This window comes from Microcebus murinus, chromosome 20 (assembly GCF_040939455.1).
Source record: "Microcebus murinus isolate Inina chromosome 20, M.murinus_Inina_mat1.0, whole genome shotgun sequence".
NCBI lineage: Eukaryota > Metazoa > Chordata > Mammalia > Primates > Cheirogaleidae > Microcebus > Microcebus murinus.
This window is the reverse complement of record NC_134123.1, coordinates 5066121-5082219: the sequence shown is the minus strand read 5'-3', so window position 1 is coordinate 5082219 and position 16099 is coordinate 5066121. Positions and strand designations below refer to the sequence as shown.

At 47.1% G+C, this 16099-nt stretch overlaps 1 protein-coding gene across 3 annotated transcripts in view; it reads right to left on the bottom strand.

Moving 5' to 3' along the window:
* Positions 1 to 3181, bottom strand: part of TENT4B (terminal nucleotidyltransferase 4B) — a 77877-nt gene extending 74696 nt beyond the window's left edge. For 2 of the 3 annotated variants that reach the window (XM_012788961.3, XM_012788962.2), the window contains exon 1: positions 2480 to 3181. In XM_012788961.3, coding sequence (XP_012644415.2) covers positions 2480 to 3081 — 602 coding nt within the window. In that variant the 5' untranslated portion in view covers positions 3082 to 3181. The remainder of the gene's footprint in view (positions 1 to 2479) is intronic. The other variant, XM_012788959.3, reaches the window with a different exon arrangement.
* Positions 3182 to 16099: the final 12918 nt, after the last annotated feature.

Genomic DNA, 16099 nt, shown 5'->3' with positions numbered 1-16099 from the left:
CAAATACCTGTATTAAAAATAGCAAAACTTCCTTAAAATTTAAGAAATAAGGATCTATAAGTCAAAATAATAATTTTTTTTTTTTTTTTGAGACCCAGTCTCACTCTGTTGCCTGGGCTAGAGTGCCATGGTGTCAGCCTAGCTCACAGCAACCTCAAACTCTTGGGCTCAAGTGATCCTCCTGCCTTAGCCTCCTGAATAGCTGGGACTACAGGCATGTACCACCAGGCCCAGCTAATTTTTTCGATATATTTTTAGCTGGCCAATTAATTTGTTTCTATTTTTAGTAGGAACCGGGTCTCACTCTTGCTCAGGCTGGTTTCAAACTCCTGACCTCCAGCGATCCTCCCGCCTCGGCCTCACGGAGTGCTAGGATTACAGGTGTGAGCTACTGCGCCTGGCCAAAATAAGAATTTTTAAGTACTTAGGCCCTCTTACAAATACACTGTTAGGAAATGCTTAATGTATTTTTCAAAACTAGGAGGTCTCAGAATTGGGAGGAAAAAAATTTAACTGTTGACATTCTCACAAAGGAAGAGTCAAAAGAATGGAAAATCTGATGAAGTGATAAGCAGTTTTAAAACACGTTTACAGTCAGTTTTTAAACAGTAATCCCACTGGGAAATGAAAATTCCTCTCCTAATCTCTTTGAAGACAATATAATATTTAAATCAGGAAGAACATCTTGCTTCTACATTAAGTTAAAATGTGAACCTTGTGCAATATCCTTTACATTAAATATCATGTAAAGAGGACAGCTTCTAATTTATCAAAATAAGAGGCAGCTAGTATTTTGGATTTATAACATTTATTTTCTAGACACATGCAAAGAGACTCCAGTAATATGCAATTAGGGAAATTCGAGGTTTTAGTTGACAGTGATTACTTAACTGGAGCTTATTCCTGTGAAATGAAACTATCAGAAGCCCTCAATATCAATTTGCTTGTCACTAGACCACAGGTTTACATTTGGAAATGCTAACAGGATGGAACCACAAGCTTTTAATAAAACGTGATGACCATGGAGAGCGCCCTTGAAGCTTAGCAACAGAGGATTCAACCCTAAAGGGTTCCCTCTGGAAAGCGAGGACAGCTTTGACATGTACCCCAGCACCAGTTCTAAAATGCTTGACTTCATTTTCCATAAAAGGTGGGAGTTGTAATAGTAGCGTATAGCAGACACCAGCCCACTAGAAGCAGATGGAACCCACCAACTCATTTTACCCAGACCTTCAAAAAGGTACACAAAACTATCTCTCCTTGCCAAAGCAGGACAGATCTGAATGGGTATATCTAAGAAAAGGTTCACACAGGACTAGTAATTGGTGATTTCATTTTCATACTGTTGCACTCAATGAAAAAAAGACCTGAAAAATGAAAAGCAATTTGAAAGCCATTTCTCCATACTCGAGCTAACTGCACACACACATACACACAATCCAAAAGCTGTGTTTTACAAAAGAAAAAAGATTCAGTAACCTATTCCAGCACAGGGGCTCTTCCAAAAGGGAAATCTAGCTGGAAACATTCCCTGCTTATGTGCATAATTCACTAGGGGTCAGGTAAGATTCCATTTTGTAAGAGCTGAACTTTAAACAGAAAGTCACTAGTGGTGCAACAGTCACTCATTAGCATAGGTCTACCCCCTAGAATGAAAAGCATTGGATGCCTCTGCCAGGATGATAACTTTACAGTGAGAAGATTGAGCCTTGGACCATGAACTCCTGGAAAGTTCTATCACAAGAGCTCAGAAGAGGAGCTCACCACCTCACCAGCGTAAACTTAGCTGTCACCTCACCTCTCCCTCCCTCAAGACAGGACATCATTAATACAGAAAATTTTTTAAAATTAAAATAAAAAGACAGGCCAAAGGGTCAAGAGCAGGCAATGCCTTACAGGGCTGACATGATTCCTGTCTGGGATTGGGGGAGGGGGAGGAGCATTCTGGATGTTTCTATTCTTGGCAACGAAAGCACCTCCGGGTCCTGTACCATCAAAAGATTCTAACACATGAATGTTGTCAGAGAATGAACGATATGACCATGCTAAACGACCTCATCTTGGGGTGTGACGATGGGGACAAATCTGTAGAAGCTGGAGGGCTGGTGGGGGGGATTGGAAGAAGGTGTGTTTGACTAAGGGGGATGGGAGGGAAGACTGAATGGATAAAGGGGGGCCCAGGGAAAGTGTGGGCAGTTAAGAGGGAGGGGAGGAAGGTAGGGATGACTAAGGGAGGGGAGGGAGGAGGGGTATGGCTGAGCGAAAAGGTGTGGACAGCTAAGGAGAGTGGTGTAGATGGCAGGGGGGAGGAATGGGGGGATGGGGGATGGGGAGATGGCCATCAGCCCTCCGTGAAGCAGCAGCGAAAGCAGGCCCTGGGGTGGCTTCTCCCAGACTCCCTCCCACCCGACTCTGTGGGCGTGTGCCCGGCTAAGCGTTAGCATGGGCCAGGCCACCAGGCCGCAGGGCCAGCACTCACCCCACGACTCCCTGGTGGTAGTTCCTTCGCTTCCACGGGGTCCCACTGTACACGCCCCCGCTGCCGTCGGCCCGGCCGCCCCCCGCGGCCCGCCCTCCGCTGGGCTGCAGCAGGCTGTAGTTGAGTCCGTAGGTGCTGGCCTTGTTGTCGCGCTTCCTCTTGTTACTGCTGCCGGAGGCCGAGTCGGCGGGCTCGGTGGCCGCGGCGTGCGGGGAGGACGCCGAGGGGGATGAGGATGCCGAGGAGCCCGCGGCTCGGCGAGCCCAGGCCGCGGGCTGGTGGTGGTTGTTGTTGTTGTTGGTCGTCTCCAGGGGCAGGAAGTCCCGCTGCTCCGCCGGCAGCGCGTGGCCGCCCAGCAGGCGCTCCCCGGAGCGGTACATGCCGGCCGGGGCCGGGGCCGCGCCGCCCGGGCTGCCGGTGCTGCTGCCGCTCCCGCCGGTGGCCGTGCTGCTGCCGCCGCCGCCGCTCGCGCCGCCGCTGCTGTGACAGTGGTGGTTGAAGTAGAGGTTTCTCAGCCCCTGAGTCGTCTCCCAGATCTGCATCCACAGACTGTTGGACGGTCCGAGCTGCTCTGGCTGGAACCAGGCGATCCTCGGATCCATCAAACGGCGGCGGCCGCTGCCCCCGCCCCTCCCGGCTGCCCGCAGGGCCGCCGCCGCCGCCGCCTCAGGCGCACGCCCGGCCTCGGCTGCCGCTGCCGCCGCTGCTGCTCGGGGCCCGCCGCGGGCGGCGCGGTCGCGCAGGGAGCCCGGCCGGCGCCGGCGGCGTCGCTCCCGCCCTCGGGGGCTCCGCGGGCCGTCCCCCCCTCCCTCCGCCCCTCCGCCGAGCCCCTGTCACCAGGGTCCCCGTGCAAATGGCGGCGGCGGCGGTGGCTCCAGAGAAGGGCGAGCGGCGGCAGCGGCGGCGGCAGCGGCGGCGGGACGCGCCTGCTCCGTAGCGTCCTCGCTCCTCCGGCCCCGGGGCGGGGCCTCCGCCGGCTCCGCCCCGCTCGCTCCGCCCCGCCCCGCCCCCCGCTCGCGCAGCCCCGCCGCGCCGCGCCGCCCAGCCAGCCCGGAGGCCACGCGGTGCGTCACAGAGGCCGCGGCGCGGCGGGGCGGCAACCGCCCGGCCCAACCGTCCCCGCGCCGGCCGCAGAAGCGGAGTCACGTACCTGGCGTCCGGGCGCCTCCGACGCGCGCGCCGCCACCCGGCCCGGCTCCCCGCCGCCGAGACCCGAGAGGCCGCACGCAGGCCGCGCCGCCCGCAGGAACGGCGTTGTGGGCGGCGCCGCCCGCCCCGGCCCTCCCCTCGGCCGCGGGCCCGGCCCCTCCCGCCCGCCGGCCCGGCTCCGGCCGGCTTTCCGAGACGCTGAGAAAGTAGACGAGTGGAAAACGGCCTAAAACACTTTTCCTGGCCGGACAGGCACGCCAGAGGGGGAAGCTGCGCCCTCCGAGCACGTGCGGGCCCTGACGCCGGTCCCGCCGCTGCCCCGCCTGCCTCGGCGGAGGGCCTCACCCGCCCGCGCCGGAGGATCCCGCGCCGCCTGCGTGGCCGCCGCGCGTCCCGGTCCCGTCGCCAGCCCTGGCGAGCCGCGGGCTCGGCGCGGTCACGCACTGCCAGCCCTCGCACGGACGCGCGCTGCACACGCACAGCTGCTCTGCGGGCAGAGCAAGCTCAACTCGGGAAGTTCTCGGTTCCGAGTTTAAGAAAACCCAAACCCTTTAAGCCTAAAATGAGCACCAAAATGGTCCTTAGTAGAGATTTTCCACAAGGGGGTTATTATATTTGGATGTCTTTCCAATCCCTATGGCAAAAAAGGCCAGGAAAGGGGAATCTCAAGTATCTTTAAATCAAGAGAAAAAAGTGAGTAGGTGAACACATACTATGTGTGACCTTTAAGGTTGATCCAAAGTCCAAAACAAGTTCCTGGTGCCTGATTTTTGGCCTTCTGTTTTGGGAGCTCAATATCCTGGAAAGTTTTGTTGGCAAATGATGAAAAACTATCAAAGAAGGAAGCATTCCTCTTTTTTCTTGGTAAGAGAATAACATGACCATAAATATGGAAAATGAAAACACTTCAGAATGTTGGTTCATTCTAGTTGTTTGATTGTTGCTACTACTTACTAGAAATCAGTATTAAAAGCTTTTCTCCAGGCCGGGCGCGGTGGCTCACGCCTGTAATCCTAGCACTTTGGGAGGCTGAGGCGGGCGGATTGCTCAAGGTCAGGAGTTGGAAACCAGCCTGAGCGAGACCCCGTCTCTACCAAAAATAGAAATAAATTAATTGACCAACTAAAAATATATATACAAAAAAAATTAGCCGGGCATGGTGGCACATGCCTGTAGTCCCAGCTCCTCGGGAGGCTGAGGCAGAAGGATCGCTCGAGCCCAGGAGTTTGAGGTTGCTGTGAGCCAGGCTGACGCCACGGCACTCACTCTAGCCTGGGCAACAAAGTGAGACTCTGTCTCAAAAAAAAAAAAAAAAAAAAAAAAAAGCTTTTCTCCAAATGAAATTCGCTATGTACTAAGGACTACTTAGCTAGGAAAACGAGTATTATATATATATATATATATATTTTTTTTTTTTTTTTTTGAGACAGAGTCTCACTTTGTTGCCCAGGCTAGAGTGAGTGCCGTGGCGTCAGCCTCGCTCACAGCAACCTCAAACTCTTAGACTCAGGCAATCCTCCTGCCTCAGCCTCCCAAGTAGCTGGGACTACAGGCATGCGCCACCATGCCCGGCTAATTTTTTCTATATATATTTAGTTGTCCAATTAATTTCTTTCTATTTTTGGTAGAGACAGGTCTCGCTCTTGCTCAGGCTGGTTTCGAACTCCTGACCTTGAGCGATCCACCTGCCTCGGCCTCCCAGAGTACTAGGATTACAGGCGTGAGCCACCACGCCTAGCCACAAGTAGTATTTTTTTTTTTTTTTTTTTTTGAGACAGAGTCTCGCTTTCCTGCCTAGGCTAGAGTGAGTGCCGTGGCGTCAGCCTCGCTCACAGCAACCTCAAACTCCTGGGCTCAAGCAATCCTGCTGTCTCAGCCTCCCAAGTAGCTGGGACTACAGGCACAAGCCACCATGCCCAGCTGATTTTTTATATTATATATATTAGTTGGCCAATTAATTTCTTTCTATTTTTATGGTAGAGACGGGGTCTCGCTCAGGCTGGTTTTGAACTCCTGACCTTGAGCAATCCACCCGCCTCGGCCTCCCACAGTGCTAGGATTACAGGCGTGAGCCACCGCGCCCGGCCCACAAGTAGTATTTTTTATGCTACTCACACTGACAAAACTACAACAGTTATAGAAATAGATCTTGTTTGATTACTTCAAATTTGTTTTAAAAATTCAAACAAGAAAAATGGAAAGCCCAAAAAGTAAACTATATCAAGGTCTTATCATCTAGAATACCCACAGTGAAGGCTATTAAATATTCTTCCAATAATCTCTCCATGTACATATATGTGTTGAAATGCAGGTATAAATTCAGTCTTTTGTAATGTTTCTTTGGATGTCCAAGAACAACACATTAAATATCACTGATATCTAAGTCAAAAATGTATTAAAAATTAATGCATGTCAGAAATTAACATTTGTTATATTTGAGTGCTCATTTCTTCAGACAAATGTTAAGAACTACTAAAGTATTAACAAAATGATCAAATGAGTTAACGTACATTAAAGTACCTTGTAAACTGTAAAAGTGTGGGCTGAAAGGCAAGGCATGACTATGCTCATTCCCCAGTGGGGAATGCTACTGGTTAGCCCTTGTAACTCATCCACGTTTCAAGGCATTCAGAAAGTCTTGGTTAAATGTCTATCATCCATCCAGAACCGAGCTAATTGCTTTAGAGGAGATAAATAAGCAACCAGGGACTTTGGCTGCCTTCCATGAATTTACTGTCTGGTTGAGGAGGCAAAAAGAGGTAAATATTTAAACTCCAGTTGCAGTTCAGTTAATTCAACAAATACATCTTGAGCAATTATTGTATGTCAGATTCTGGGGATATAGCAATGAACAATACTAATGAGGTTCTTGCCTTCATGGTCTTTGCATGCCAGTGGGCAAGGCCAGCATGTAAAGTCAGACTGTAGTAATGCTATAAAGAAAAAGGAGGCAAGCTAAAGGGTTAGTGACAGCATGGTGTCTTTAGATGGGCTAACGGGGAAGGCTGCTCTGAGGAGGTGGTGTCTGAGCCCAGACTTAAGAGATGGAGTGGGCCCTGACTACTTAAGGAATGCTTCATTAGACAGGGACTAGCAATCACAAAGGCCCTGAAGCAGGAACATGCTTCGTGTGCAAGATGATAAGCCAATATGATGGTTTTTTGGTTTTTTTTGAGACAGAGTCTCGCTTTGTTGCCCAGGCTAGAGTGAGTGCCATGGCATCAGCCTAGCTCACAGCAACCTCAATCTCCTGGGCTCAAGCAATCCTCCTGCCTCAGCCTCCCGAGTAGCTGGGACTACAGGCATGCGCCACCATGCCCGGCTAATTTTTTTTTTTTTGTATATATATTAGTTGGCCAATTAATTTGTTTCTATTTATAGTAGAGACGGGGTCTTGCTCTTGCTCAGGGTGGTTTCGAACTCCTGACCTTGAGCAATCCGCCCGCCTCGGCCTCCCAGAGTGCTAGGATTACAGGCGTGAGCCACCGCGCCCGGCCTGGTTTGTTTAACAATATTTTTTTGAGATAAAAGTCTTGCTTTGTCACCAGGGCTAGGTGGCATATGCCTGTAGTCCCACCTACTCAGGAGGCAGAGCCAGAAGGATGGCTTGAGCCCAGGAGTTTGAGGTTGCTGTGAGCTAGGCTGATGCCACGGTACTCTAGCTGGGGCAACAGAGTGAGACTCTGTCTCAAAAAAAAAAGAAAAAGAAAAAAAGAAAATCACAAGGAAGAAAGAAAATACATTTACAGTACTATACAGTGTTTATCTATTCTGTAGTTTACATTGTCTGTTCACAAGATGAATCATCTGAAATGGCAGCCACCCACCGGAAGCTTCAGAACTAAATCTCTGGTACATATGAAGCAATCCAACTTTTTCTTGTAGTTCCATGACTTTTCTCTTGCTTTTGGGAACATTTCCAGTATCACTAGAATGGGTCCCCTGGTGTTATTCAAGGTTTACAGTATTGCACTAAAGATGATGAAAAATATTTCAGAACCTCGAGAGATGACTTTTTACTGCAATACACAACTTACTCAAGAGACAGCTGTTCACATGGAGATGATTAGCATCATGGCGCATTTTAAGCACTAAACTTGAGTTCACTGCAATAGCCACAGGAGGTGACTAAAATTATTACAGTAGTACAGTATTACCACACTTAATTTTATGCAGTTATGATTTAATATCCCATCTTTATGTTTACTTTTCTCTCAACTGTGAATAGTGCCATGTGTGGTCCATAAGTCTTTTCGTGTATAAGTTTTGATAAGTTTTAACTTTTTATAATAGATTTGTGTATATTTTATGATAGTAAATGATGAAATAAACTAGTATCTACATGTATTTAATGCATTAATTCCTAACTTTTTTTTTTTTTTTTTTGTGAGACAGAGTCTCGCTTTGCTGTCCAGGCTAGAGTGAGTGCCGTGGCGTCAGCCTAGCTCACAGCAACCTCAAACTCCTGGGCTCAAGCAATCCTGCTGCCTCAGCCTCCCAACTAGCTGGGACTACAAGCATGTGCCACCATGCCCGGCTAATTTTTTCTATATATATATTAGTTGGCCAATTAATTTCTTTCTATTTATGGTAGAGACAGGGTCTCGCTCTTGCTCAGGCTGGTTTCGAACTCCTGACCTCGAGCAATCCACCCGCCTCTGCCTCCCAGAGTGCTAGGATTACAGGCGTGAGCCACCACGCCCGGCCTAATTCCTAACTTTTAAAAAGATTTTTCAATATTTTTAGGCTTCGAAGTTCATCTGTGAGTTTTTTCAAATTGTCCCAAATCTCCAAAAAATTCTCCAATATATTTTTTTTAAAAATCCACATTCAAGTGGACCATGAAGTTCAAATCATGTTGTTCAAAGGTCAATTGTATTAGCTTTTCCTCAAAAAATCTACAATGTTTTGTTTCAAAGTAATCTACTATATCCAAAGAGATAGACTATACTAATTTCAGTAATCAATTTTAATTCCTCAACCTTTTCATTTTGCTATTTAGAACAAGATAACAGACATTTATTACAGTCTTCAAAACCATCTGCATTAAATTGATGAGCCAAAAAATACAGCTATCACAAACCCAGACATTTTCCTCCAAAATCTGGTGTCCTATTCATTCTCAATATTTTTATTCCTAGATGGAGAAAATGTTGAACTGATGGTCTTAACTTGCAAGATTTACTGAAACACCAAGTTTCTACAGAGTATAAATTGAGTAGAGAAATAAGAAAATTACCCAAGAATCACACAAATTTAAATATGTTTTCATTGATTTATTAACTTGAATAAAACAGAAGGGGAATTACACAAACTACTACATATTATCATTAATAATTGTCATTACAACTAAATCTGAGTATGTGATTAAATTACTGTATTCTGGAGTTAATAATAACCATGAATAATAGTTACATAGTTATTAGTATCTGCATTGTTTAGGTTATGAAGCATTTGTTCTAGGTATTAATCTTGGACTAGGCCGCATTTACAAACTTTCCCTTTTTTGCACAAAATATACATCATTGTTTCATGTTATTTTTCTCTTTCATTAACCACAAAGAGGATTCCAAGTAGGGAAATGTTTTCCAATGAGACTTCAAAATAATTAGCAACGTGAAGGCTTATATCTTGACCAGGACAATAAAAATTTCTCTTATTCCTGCTGTTCTAGAAACAAAATTGCTCTGATTATGTACGTGTATGTGTGTGTGATGGTTAATTTCATGTGTCAACTTGACTGGGACACAAAGTGCCCAGATTAAACACCGTTTCTGGGAGTGTAAGTGAAGGTCTTTCTGAATGAGATTAGCACTTGAATCCTGGATGAGTAAAACATTTTGTGTCAGGGCTTTCCTGTGTGCCCTGAAGGAGTCACTTATCTCCTGTGGCCACAGGGCTAAAACAGCTGAAAATCAAATGCCAAATCTCATCCTGTGACTGACTGGATTATACGCAGCCTCACAGGGCGTCTACTGTTATGCTGAGGGCATTGTCAGGAAAGCAATAGGGTCCTGTAAATTGGAGTGGGGATGTATGGGAAGATCCTGATAAGGGACATCTAACTCCTAAATTCTTCTTTTTCTTTACAGACAGGGTCTCACTATGTTGCCCAGGCTGGTCTCGAACTCATAGCCTCAAGCAATCCTCCCACCTAAGCCTCCCAAGTAGTTGTGAGCTCCTAAATTCTGATAAGGAAGGGGCCTCCCCACCCCAGTGATATTGGTGTCTCCACCACCTCTCAACCTCATCTCAGGGAATTAAATGAATTGCCTGAGATCAAGTGCAATGGCCTCCCCTGAGGCAGGTGCCAGGTGAGACAACGCTGATTCTGTTGAGGACCCACCCTCCACCATCCCTTTTTGCTTCTAGACCTATAACCAGACTCAAGTCCCAGTAGGCCCCTAAAGGTGAAGTGTGACCCATGAGGAGGTATGCTACATTCCAAGAGAACTACCATAGTCTGCCCTTAACCATGGTTTCACTCTCCTAGGTTTCAGTTACCCATGGTCAACCACGGTCCAAAAGTATTAAATGGGCAAGGCATGGTGGCTCACACCTCTAATCCTAGCAGATCCAAGACAGAGGCGGGAGGATCACTTGGGCCCAAGAGTTTGAGATTTCAGTGAGCTATGATGATGCCACTGCACTCTAGGCCAGGAGACAGAGCAAGACCAGTCTGGGCAAGAGGGAGACCCTGTCTCTACAAAAAATAGAAAAACTGGCCGGGCATGGTGACACACACCTGTATCCCACCACTTGGGAGGCTGAGGCAGGAGGATTGTTTGAACCCAAGAGTTTGAGATTTCAGTGAGCTGTGAGCTATGATGATGCCACTGCACTCTAGCCCTGGAGACAGAGCAAGACCCTCTCTCCAAAAAAAAAAAAAAAAAAAAGTATTAAATGGAGAATTCTAGAAATAAACAACTCATAAGTTTTCAATTGCATGCTGTTCTGAGTAGCATGGTGACATTCTGTGCCATCTCGCTCAGGATGTGAATCCTTCATACCTCCATCCGGCTTACCCTATACACTGGATATGCTATTTGCCTGCTGGTAGCCACCTTGGTTGTCAGTGCCGGTTGCTGTATTGCAGGGCTTGTGTTCAAGTAGTCCTTATTTTACTTAATAACAGCCCCAAAGTGCAAGAGTATTGATGCTGGCAACTCGGGTGCGCCAAACAGAAGCCGTAAAGTGCTGCATTTGAGTGAAAAGGTGAAAGTTCTCCACTTGATAAGGAAAGAAAAAGAATCCTACACTGAGGTTGCTAAGATCTGTGGTAAGAACAAATCTTCTATCTGGGAAATTGTGAAGAAGGAAAAAGAAATTTGTGCTACTTTTGCTGTCGCACTTCAAACTGCAAAAGTTAGTTACTGCCACAGTGATAATTTTCACTACAGTATATTGTCGTAATTGTTCTATTTTATTATTGGTTGTTACCATTTATTTCTTGCTGTGCCTAATTTATAGATTAAACTGTATCATAGGTATAGGAAAAAATAGTGTATATAGAGTTCAGTACTACCCAGTTTCAGGCATCCACTGGAAGTTTGGAATGTGTCCCCTGAGGATAGGGGACTACTGTACTTGAGCTCTCTAATTTATATAGACAGAAATGGGGCACATGTGTGGGAATGGACACTAAGGGAGTGGTTAATGGAAGGAACATAGGGAGGGGTCAAGTTAAATTTATTGTCATAGATTCACTAAGCAGATATTCTGCCTTTAATGTTGCATCTCAAGGAGTTCAAAGAGGCTTTGACCGTTTGTCTGGTTGGGTGGCTCAAACGTGGACCAAAACGTTGCCCGCAGTGAGTGAACTGGAAATGCCATAACTGCCTTGTATGTGTAAAGAAGGGGTTCAAAGGCTTAGGGAGATTGGAATGTTAAAATGGATTTGGGGCCGGGCGAGGTGGCTCACGCCTGTCACCCTAGCACACTGGGAGGCCGAGGCGGGCGGATTGCTCAAGATCAGGAGTTCGAGACCAGCCTGAGCAACAGCGAGACCCCGTCTCTACTATAAATAGAAAGAAATTAATTGGCCAACTAATATATATAGAAAAAATTAGCCGGGCATGGTGGCACATGCCTGTAGTCCCAGCTACTCGGGAGGCTGAGGCAGCAGGATTGCTTGAGCCCAGGAGTTTGAGGTTGCTGTGAGCTAGGCTGATGCCACGGCACTCACTCTAGCCTGGGCAACAAAGCGAGACTGTGTCTCAAAAAAAAAAAAAAAGACCTACTCATCCACACTAGGAGGGTTCAAAAGACTTATCCTTCACCAGTACTGTGAAAAGTCAATTTGTAAGGGAGACCCAGCATCCTTGGAGAGCTCTGTGGTCACTCTTCTCTGCAGGCCAGGCCTTACAATGGGAACTATGGTCACAGAATTGGGAAACCTAAATGCAGTGAGAGTAATCAGATCCCACCCCTGCCCAGGGTGGCAGGGGCCAAGTTTTGGCATTCACCCGACAAAGGTGAGGTGGGCATGGATCATGTGATGAACAGTAGGATCAAGACAGCAATCAGAATAGTCTGACTCATGGAGACCTTTGGCATCGGCTAGTTTATCAGGGTGTTCCTAGAAGTGAAAGAGATTCTTACTGGATCTGTATAAGCAGAAAAGTTCTAGGTCAAGTGAACAAAAGTCTAACCAGAATCATAAAAATTGAGACGCATAGCCTCTCAGTGAATCACTAGACTCCAGCCAGGTCACTGACCCGGAGCCACCTGAATGAGGGAAAGACCTGGTCCCTTGGGGAAGGACCCTGATACTGTGGAAAACTTATGCTGTCAATCTTTCTCCCAACCTTCCCCAAAGGACCTATGGACTTTTACCAGGGTGACTGCACTGGGAAGAAGGAAATAATTAGAACTGTTGGAGACTACTGGACACTAGCTGTGAACCAATACTAATTCGAAGATAGTGACCAAAACGTCACCGCGGCCTACCAAAGAGAGCAGGGGTTTAAAGTTCAGGTAATGGATGGAGTTTCAGTTTATGTCTGTTTCATGTTGGGCCCAGTGGGTCTCTGAACCCATCCTGTAGTGACTTCCTGTTCCAGAATGCAGAATGGATACAGACACACAAAGCAGCTGGAAGAATCCCAGTGTCAGTTACCCAACCTGTGCAGTGAGGGCTATTATGGCGGAAAAGCCACTTAGAAGCCACTAGCAGCGCCTTGACCTAGAGAATGGTAAACGAAAAGTAATAGCACATCCCTGGAGGGAGGGCAGAGATGGGTGCTACCATCAGGGATGTGAAGGATGCAGAGGTGCACTCCCACCCTGTCGCCATCCAGCTTGCCTGTTTGGCCCGTGCAGAAGGATGGATCTTCGGGAATGTGGTGGATTACCATAGGCTTAAACAGGCGGTGTTTAATTGCAGCTGCAGTATCAGATGTGATTTCATTGCTTAAGCAAATGAACACATTCCCTGGTACCTGACATGCAGCCATTGAACTGGCAAGCGTCTTTCCCCCATCCCAGCCAACAAGGCACACCAGAGCAGTTGCTGTACACCTTCACTGTCCTACTTCAAGAGTCTATAATCAGGCGTCCTCAAACTATGGCCCTCAGGCCACGTGCGGGTGTTTTTGCCAGTTTTTTTTACTTCAAAATAAGATATGTGGGCCGGGCGCGGTGGCTCACGCCTGTAATCCTAGCTCTTTGGGAGGCGGAGGCAGGCAGATTGCTCAAGGTCAGGAGTTCAAAACCAGCCTGAGCAAGAGCAAGACCTCGTCTCTACTATAAATAGAAAGAAATTAATTGGCCAACTGATATGTATATAAAAAAATTAGCCAGGCATGGTGGCGCATGCCTGTAGTCCCAGCTACTCGGGAGGCTGAGGCAGGAGGATTGCTTGAGCCCAGGAGTTTGAGGTTGCTGTGAGCTAGGCTGACGCCACGGCACTCACTCTAGCCTGGGCAACAAAGTGAGACTCTGTCTCAAAAAAAAAAAAAAAAAAAAGATATGTGCAGTGTGCATAAGAATTTGTTCATAGTTTTTTTTAAACTATAGTCCAGCCCTCCAACGGTCTGATGGGCAGTGAACTGGCCCCCTGTTTAAAAAGTTTGAGGGCCCCTGGATCAACTGAAGGCCAGGCGCTGTGGCTCACGCCTGTAATCCTACCACTCTGGGAGGCTAAGGCGGGAGGATCGCTTGAGGTGAGGAGTTTCAAGACCAGCCTGAGTGAGAGTAAGACCTTGTCTCTACCAAAAATAGAAAAAATTAGCCAGGTGTGGTGGAGCATGCCTGCAGTTCCAGCTACTCGGGAGGCTGAGGCAGGATCACTTAAGCCTGGGAGTTCCTTGGTTCCTGTTCCCACGATCTTCTGCTCTGCTGGACTAGAGGTCCTAGTTCCAGAGGGAAGAATGCTTCCATCCAGAGACACAACAAGGATCTCATTGAATTGGAGATTAAGGCTGCCACCAACTACTTTGGGCTCCTCAACCATCTGAATCAACTGTCATGGCTGGAGAGATTAATCCTGGCAACCAAGGGAAATTCCAACCACTACCCAACAACAGAGGTAAGGAAGAGTGTGTGCAATGCGAGGGATCCCTGAGGGCATCTCTTAGTATTACCATGCCCTGTAGTTAAGTCCAGTGGGCAAATACACAACAACCCAATCCAGATAGGACTACTGATAGCCCGGACCCTTTCAGAATGAAGATTTGGGTCAACACACCAAGTAGAGAAGTGTGACCAGCTGAGGTGCCTGCCACAGGCAAAGGGAATGCAGAATGGGTCATGGAAGAAGGTAGCTATAAATACTGGTCACAGCCACATGACCAGTTACAGAAATGAGGAGTGCAATTGCCATGAGTAAATTTCCTCGTTATTTTGTTATGAATATGGTTGTGTATGTGTAGAAAATAACTGTTTTCTTTTCTCTTGTTTTATCACATAACATATAAGATGTATTGACTCTATATCATAAGATTCACAGTGTTTAAGTCCCAGAATATCAAGGAGAACGATAAACTCCACTCAAGGACTTTACTCCTCTTCTGGGAAAGGGTTAGTGCATTTTCAGTGGTACACAGAGTAGATACATCATGTTAGGCAAAATTATGACCTGTTATTGTCTTATTTGGAGATTAAATATGGTTCAAGGGCTGGGCACAGTGGCTCACGCCTGTAATCCTAACACTCTGAGAGGCTGAGGCCGGCGGATCGTTTGAGCTCAGGAGTTCGAGACCAGCCTGAGCAAGAGCAAGACCTAACCTCTACTAAAAATAGAAAGAAATTAGCTGGACAACTAAAAATATATAGAAAAAATTAGTCGGGCATGATGGCGCAGGCCTGTAGTCCCAGCTACTCGGAAGGCTGAGGCAGGAGGATCACTTGAGCCCAGGAGTCTGAGGCTGCTGTGAGCTAGGCTGAAGCCATGGCACTCTAGCCTGGGCAACAGAGTGAGACTCTGTCTAAAAAAAAAAAAAAAACAAAAACCTATAAAAATAAATAAATATGGTTAAAGGAGTTGGGTATGAGTGCCAAGTATATGGCACAGTGGTGGACTTGTGATGGTAAATTTTATGTGGGGATTGATTGGGACTGGGTGCCCAGATAAAACACCACTTCTGGGTGTGTCTGTGAGAGTGTTTCTGCATGAGATTAGCACAGGGATCAGTGACCTAGTAAGCTGAATGCCTTCTGCAAAGTGTCTATCCAGCCAATCCACTGAGGGCCTGAACAGAACATAGAGCAGAGGAAGGGGGAAATTTGCTCTCTCTGCCGGACTACTTGAGCTGAGACGTCAGCCTTCTTCCGCACTCACTGAGACACCACTAGCCCTCTGGTTCGCTGGACTGCGCTAGCAGCTCACTGGGCATCCAGTTTGCACACAGCAGATTGTGGGCCTTCTCAGTCTCATAGACATGTTTGTTAATTCCTTGTAATAAATCATAATGATGGCATAGAAATAGAGGCAGATAGAAAGATAGATACACTGGATCATATTGGCCTGTTTCTCTGGAGAACCCTAACATAGTGTGTTGTGCATTATAAGAGCTTTGTTGGGGATGGGAGGAGATATTGGTCAAAGGGTACAAAGTTTCCATTAGACATAAGGAATAGTTTTTGAAATCTATTTATTTATTTATTTATTTGAGACAGAGTCTCACTTTGTTGCCCAGGCTAGAGTGAGTGCCGTGGCATCAGCCTAGCTCACAGCAACCTCAAACTCCTGGGCTCAAGCCATCCTCCTGCCTCAGCCTCCTGAGTAGCTGGGACTACAGGCATGCGCTACCATGCCCGGCTCATTTTTTCTATATATATTTTTAGTTGTCCAGCCAATATCTTTCTATTTATAGTAGAGACGGGGTCTCACTCTTGCTCAGGCTGGTCTCAAACTCCTGACCTCCAGCAATCCTCCTGCCTCGGCCTCCCAGAGTGCTAGGATTATAGGCGTGAGCCACCACGCCCAGCCAGTTATTGAAATCTATTGCACAGCATGGTGAATATGTTAAT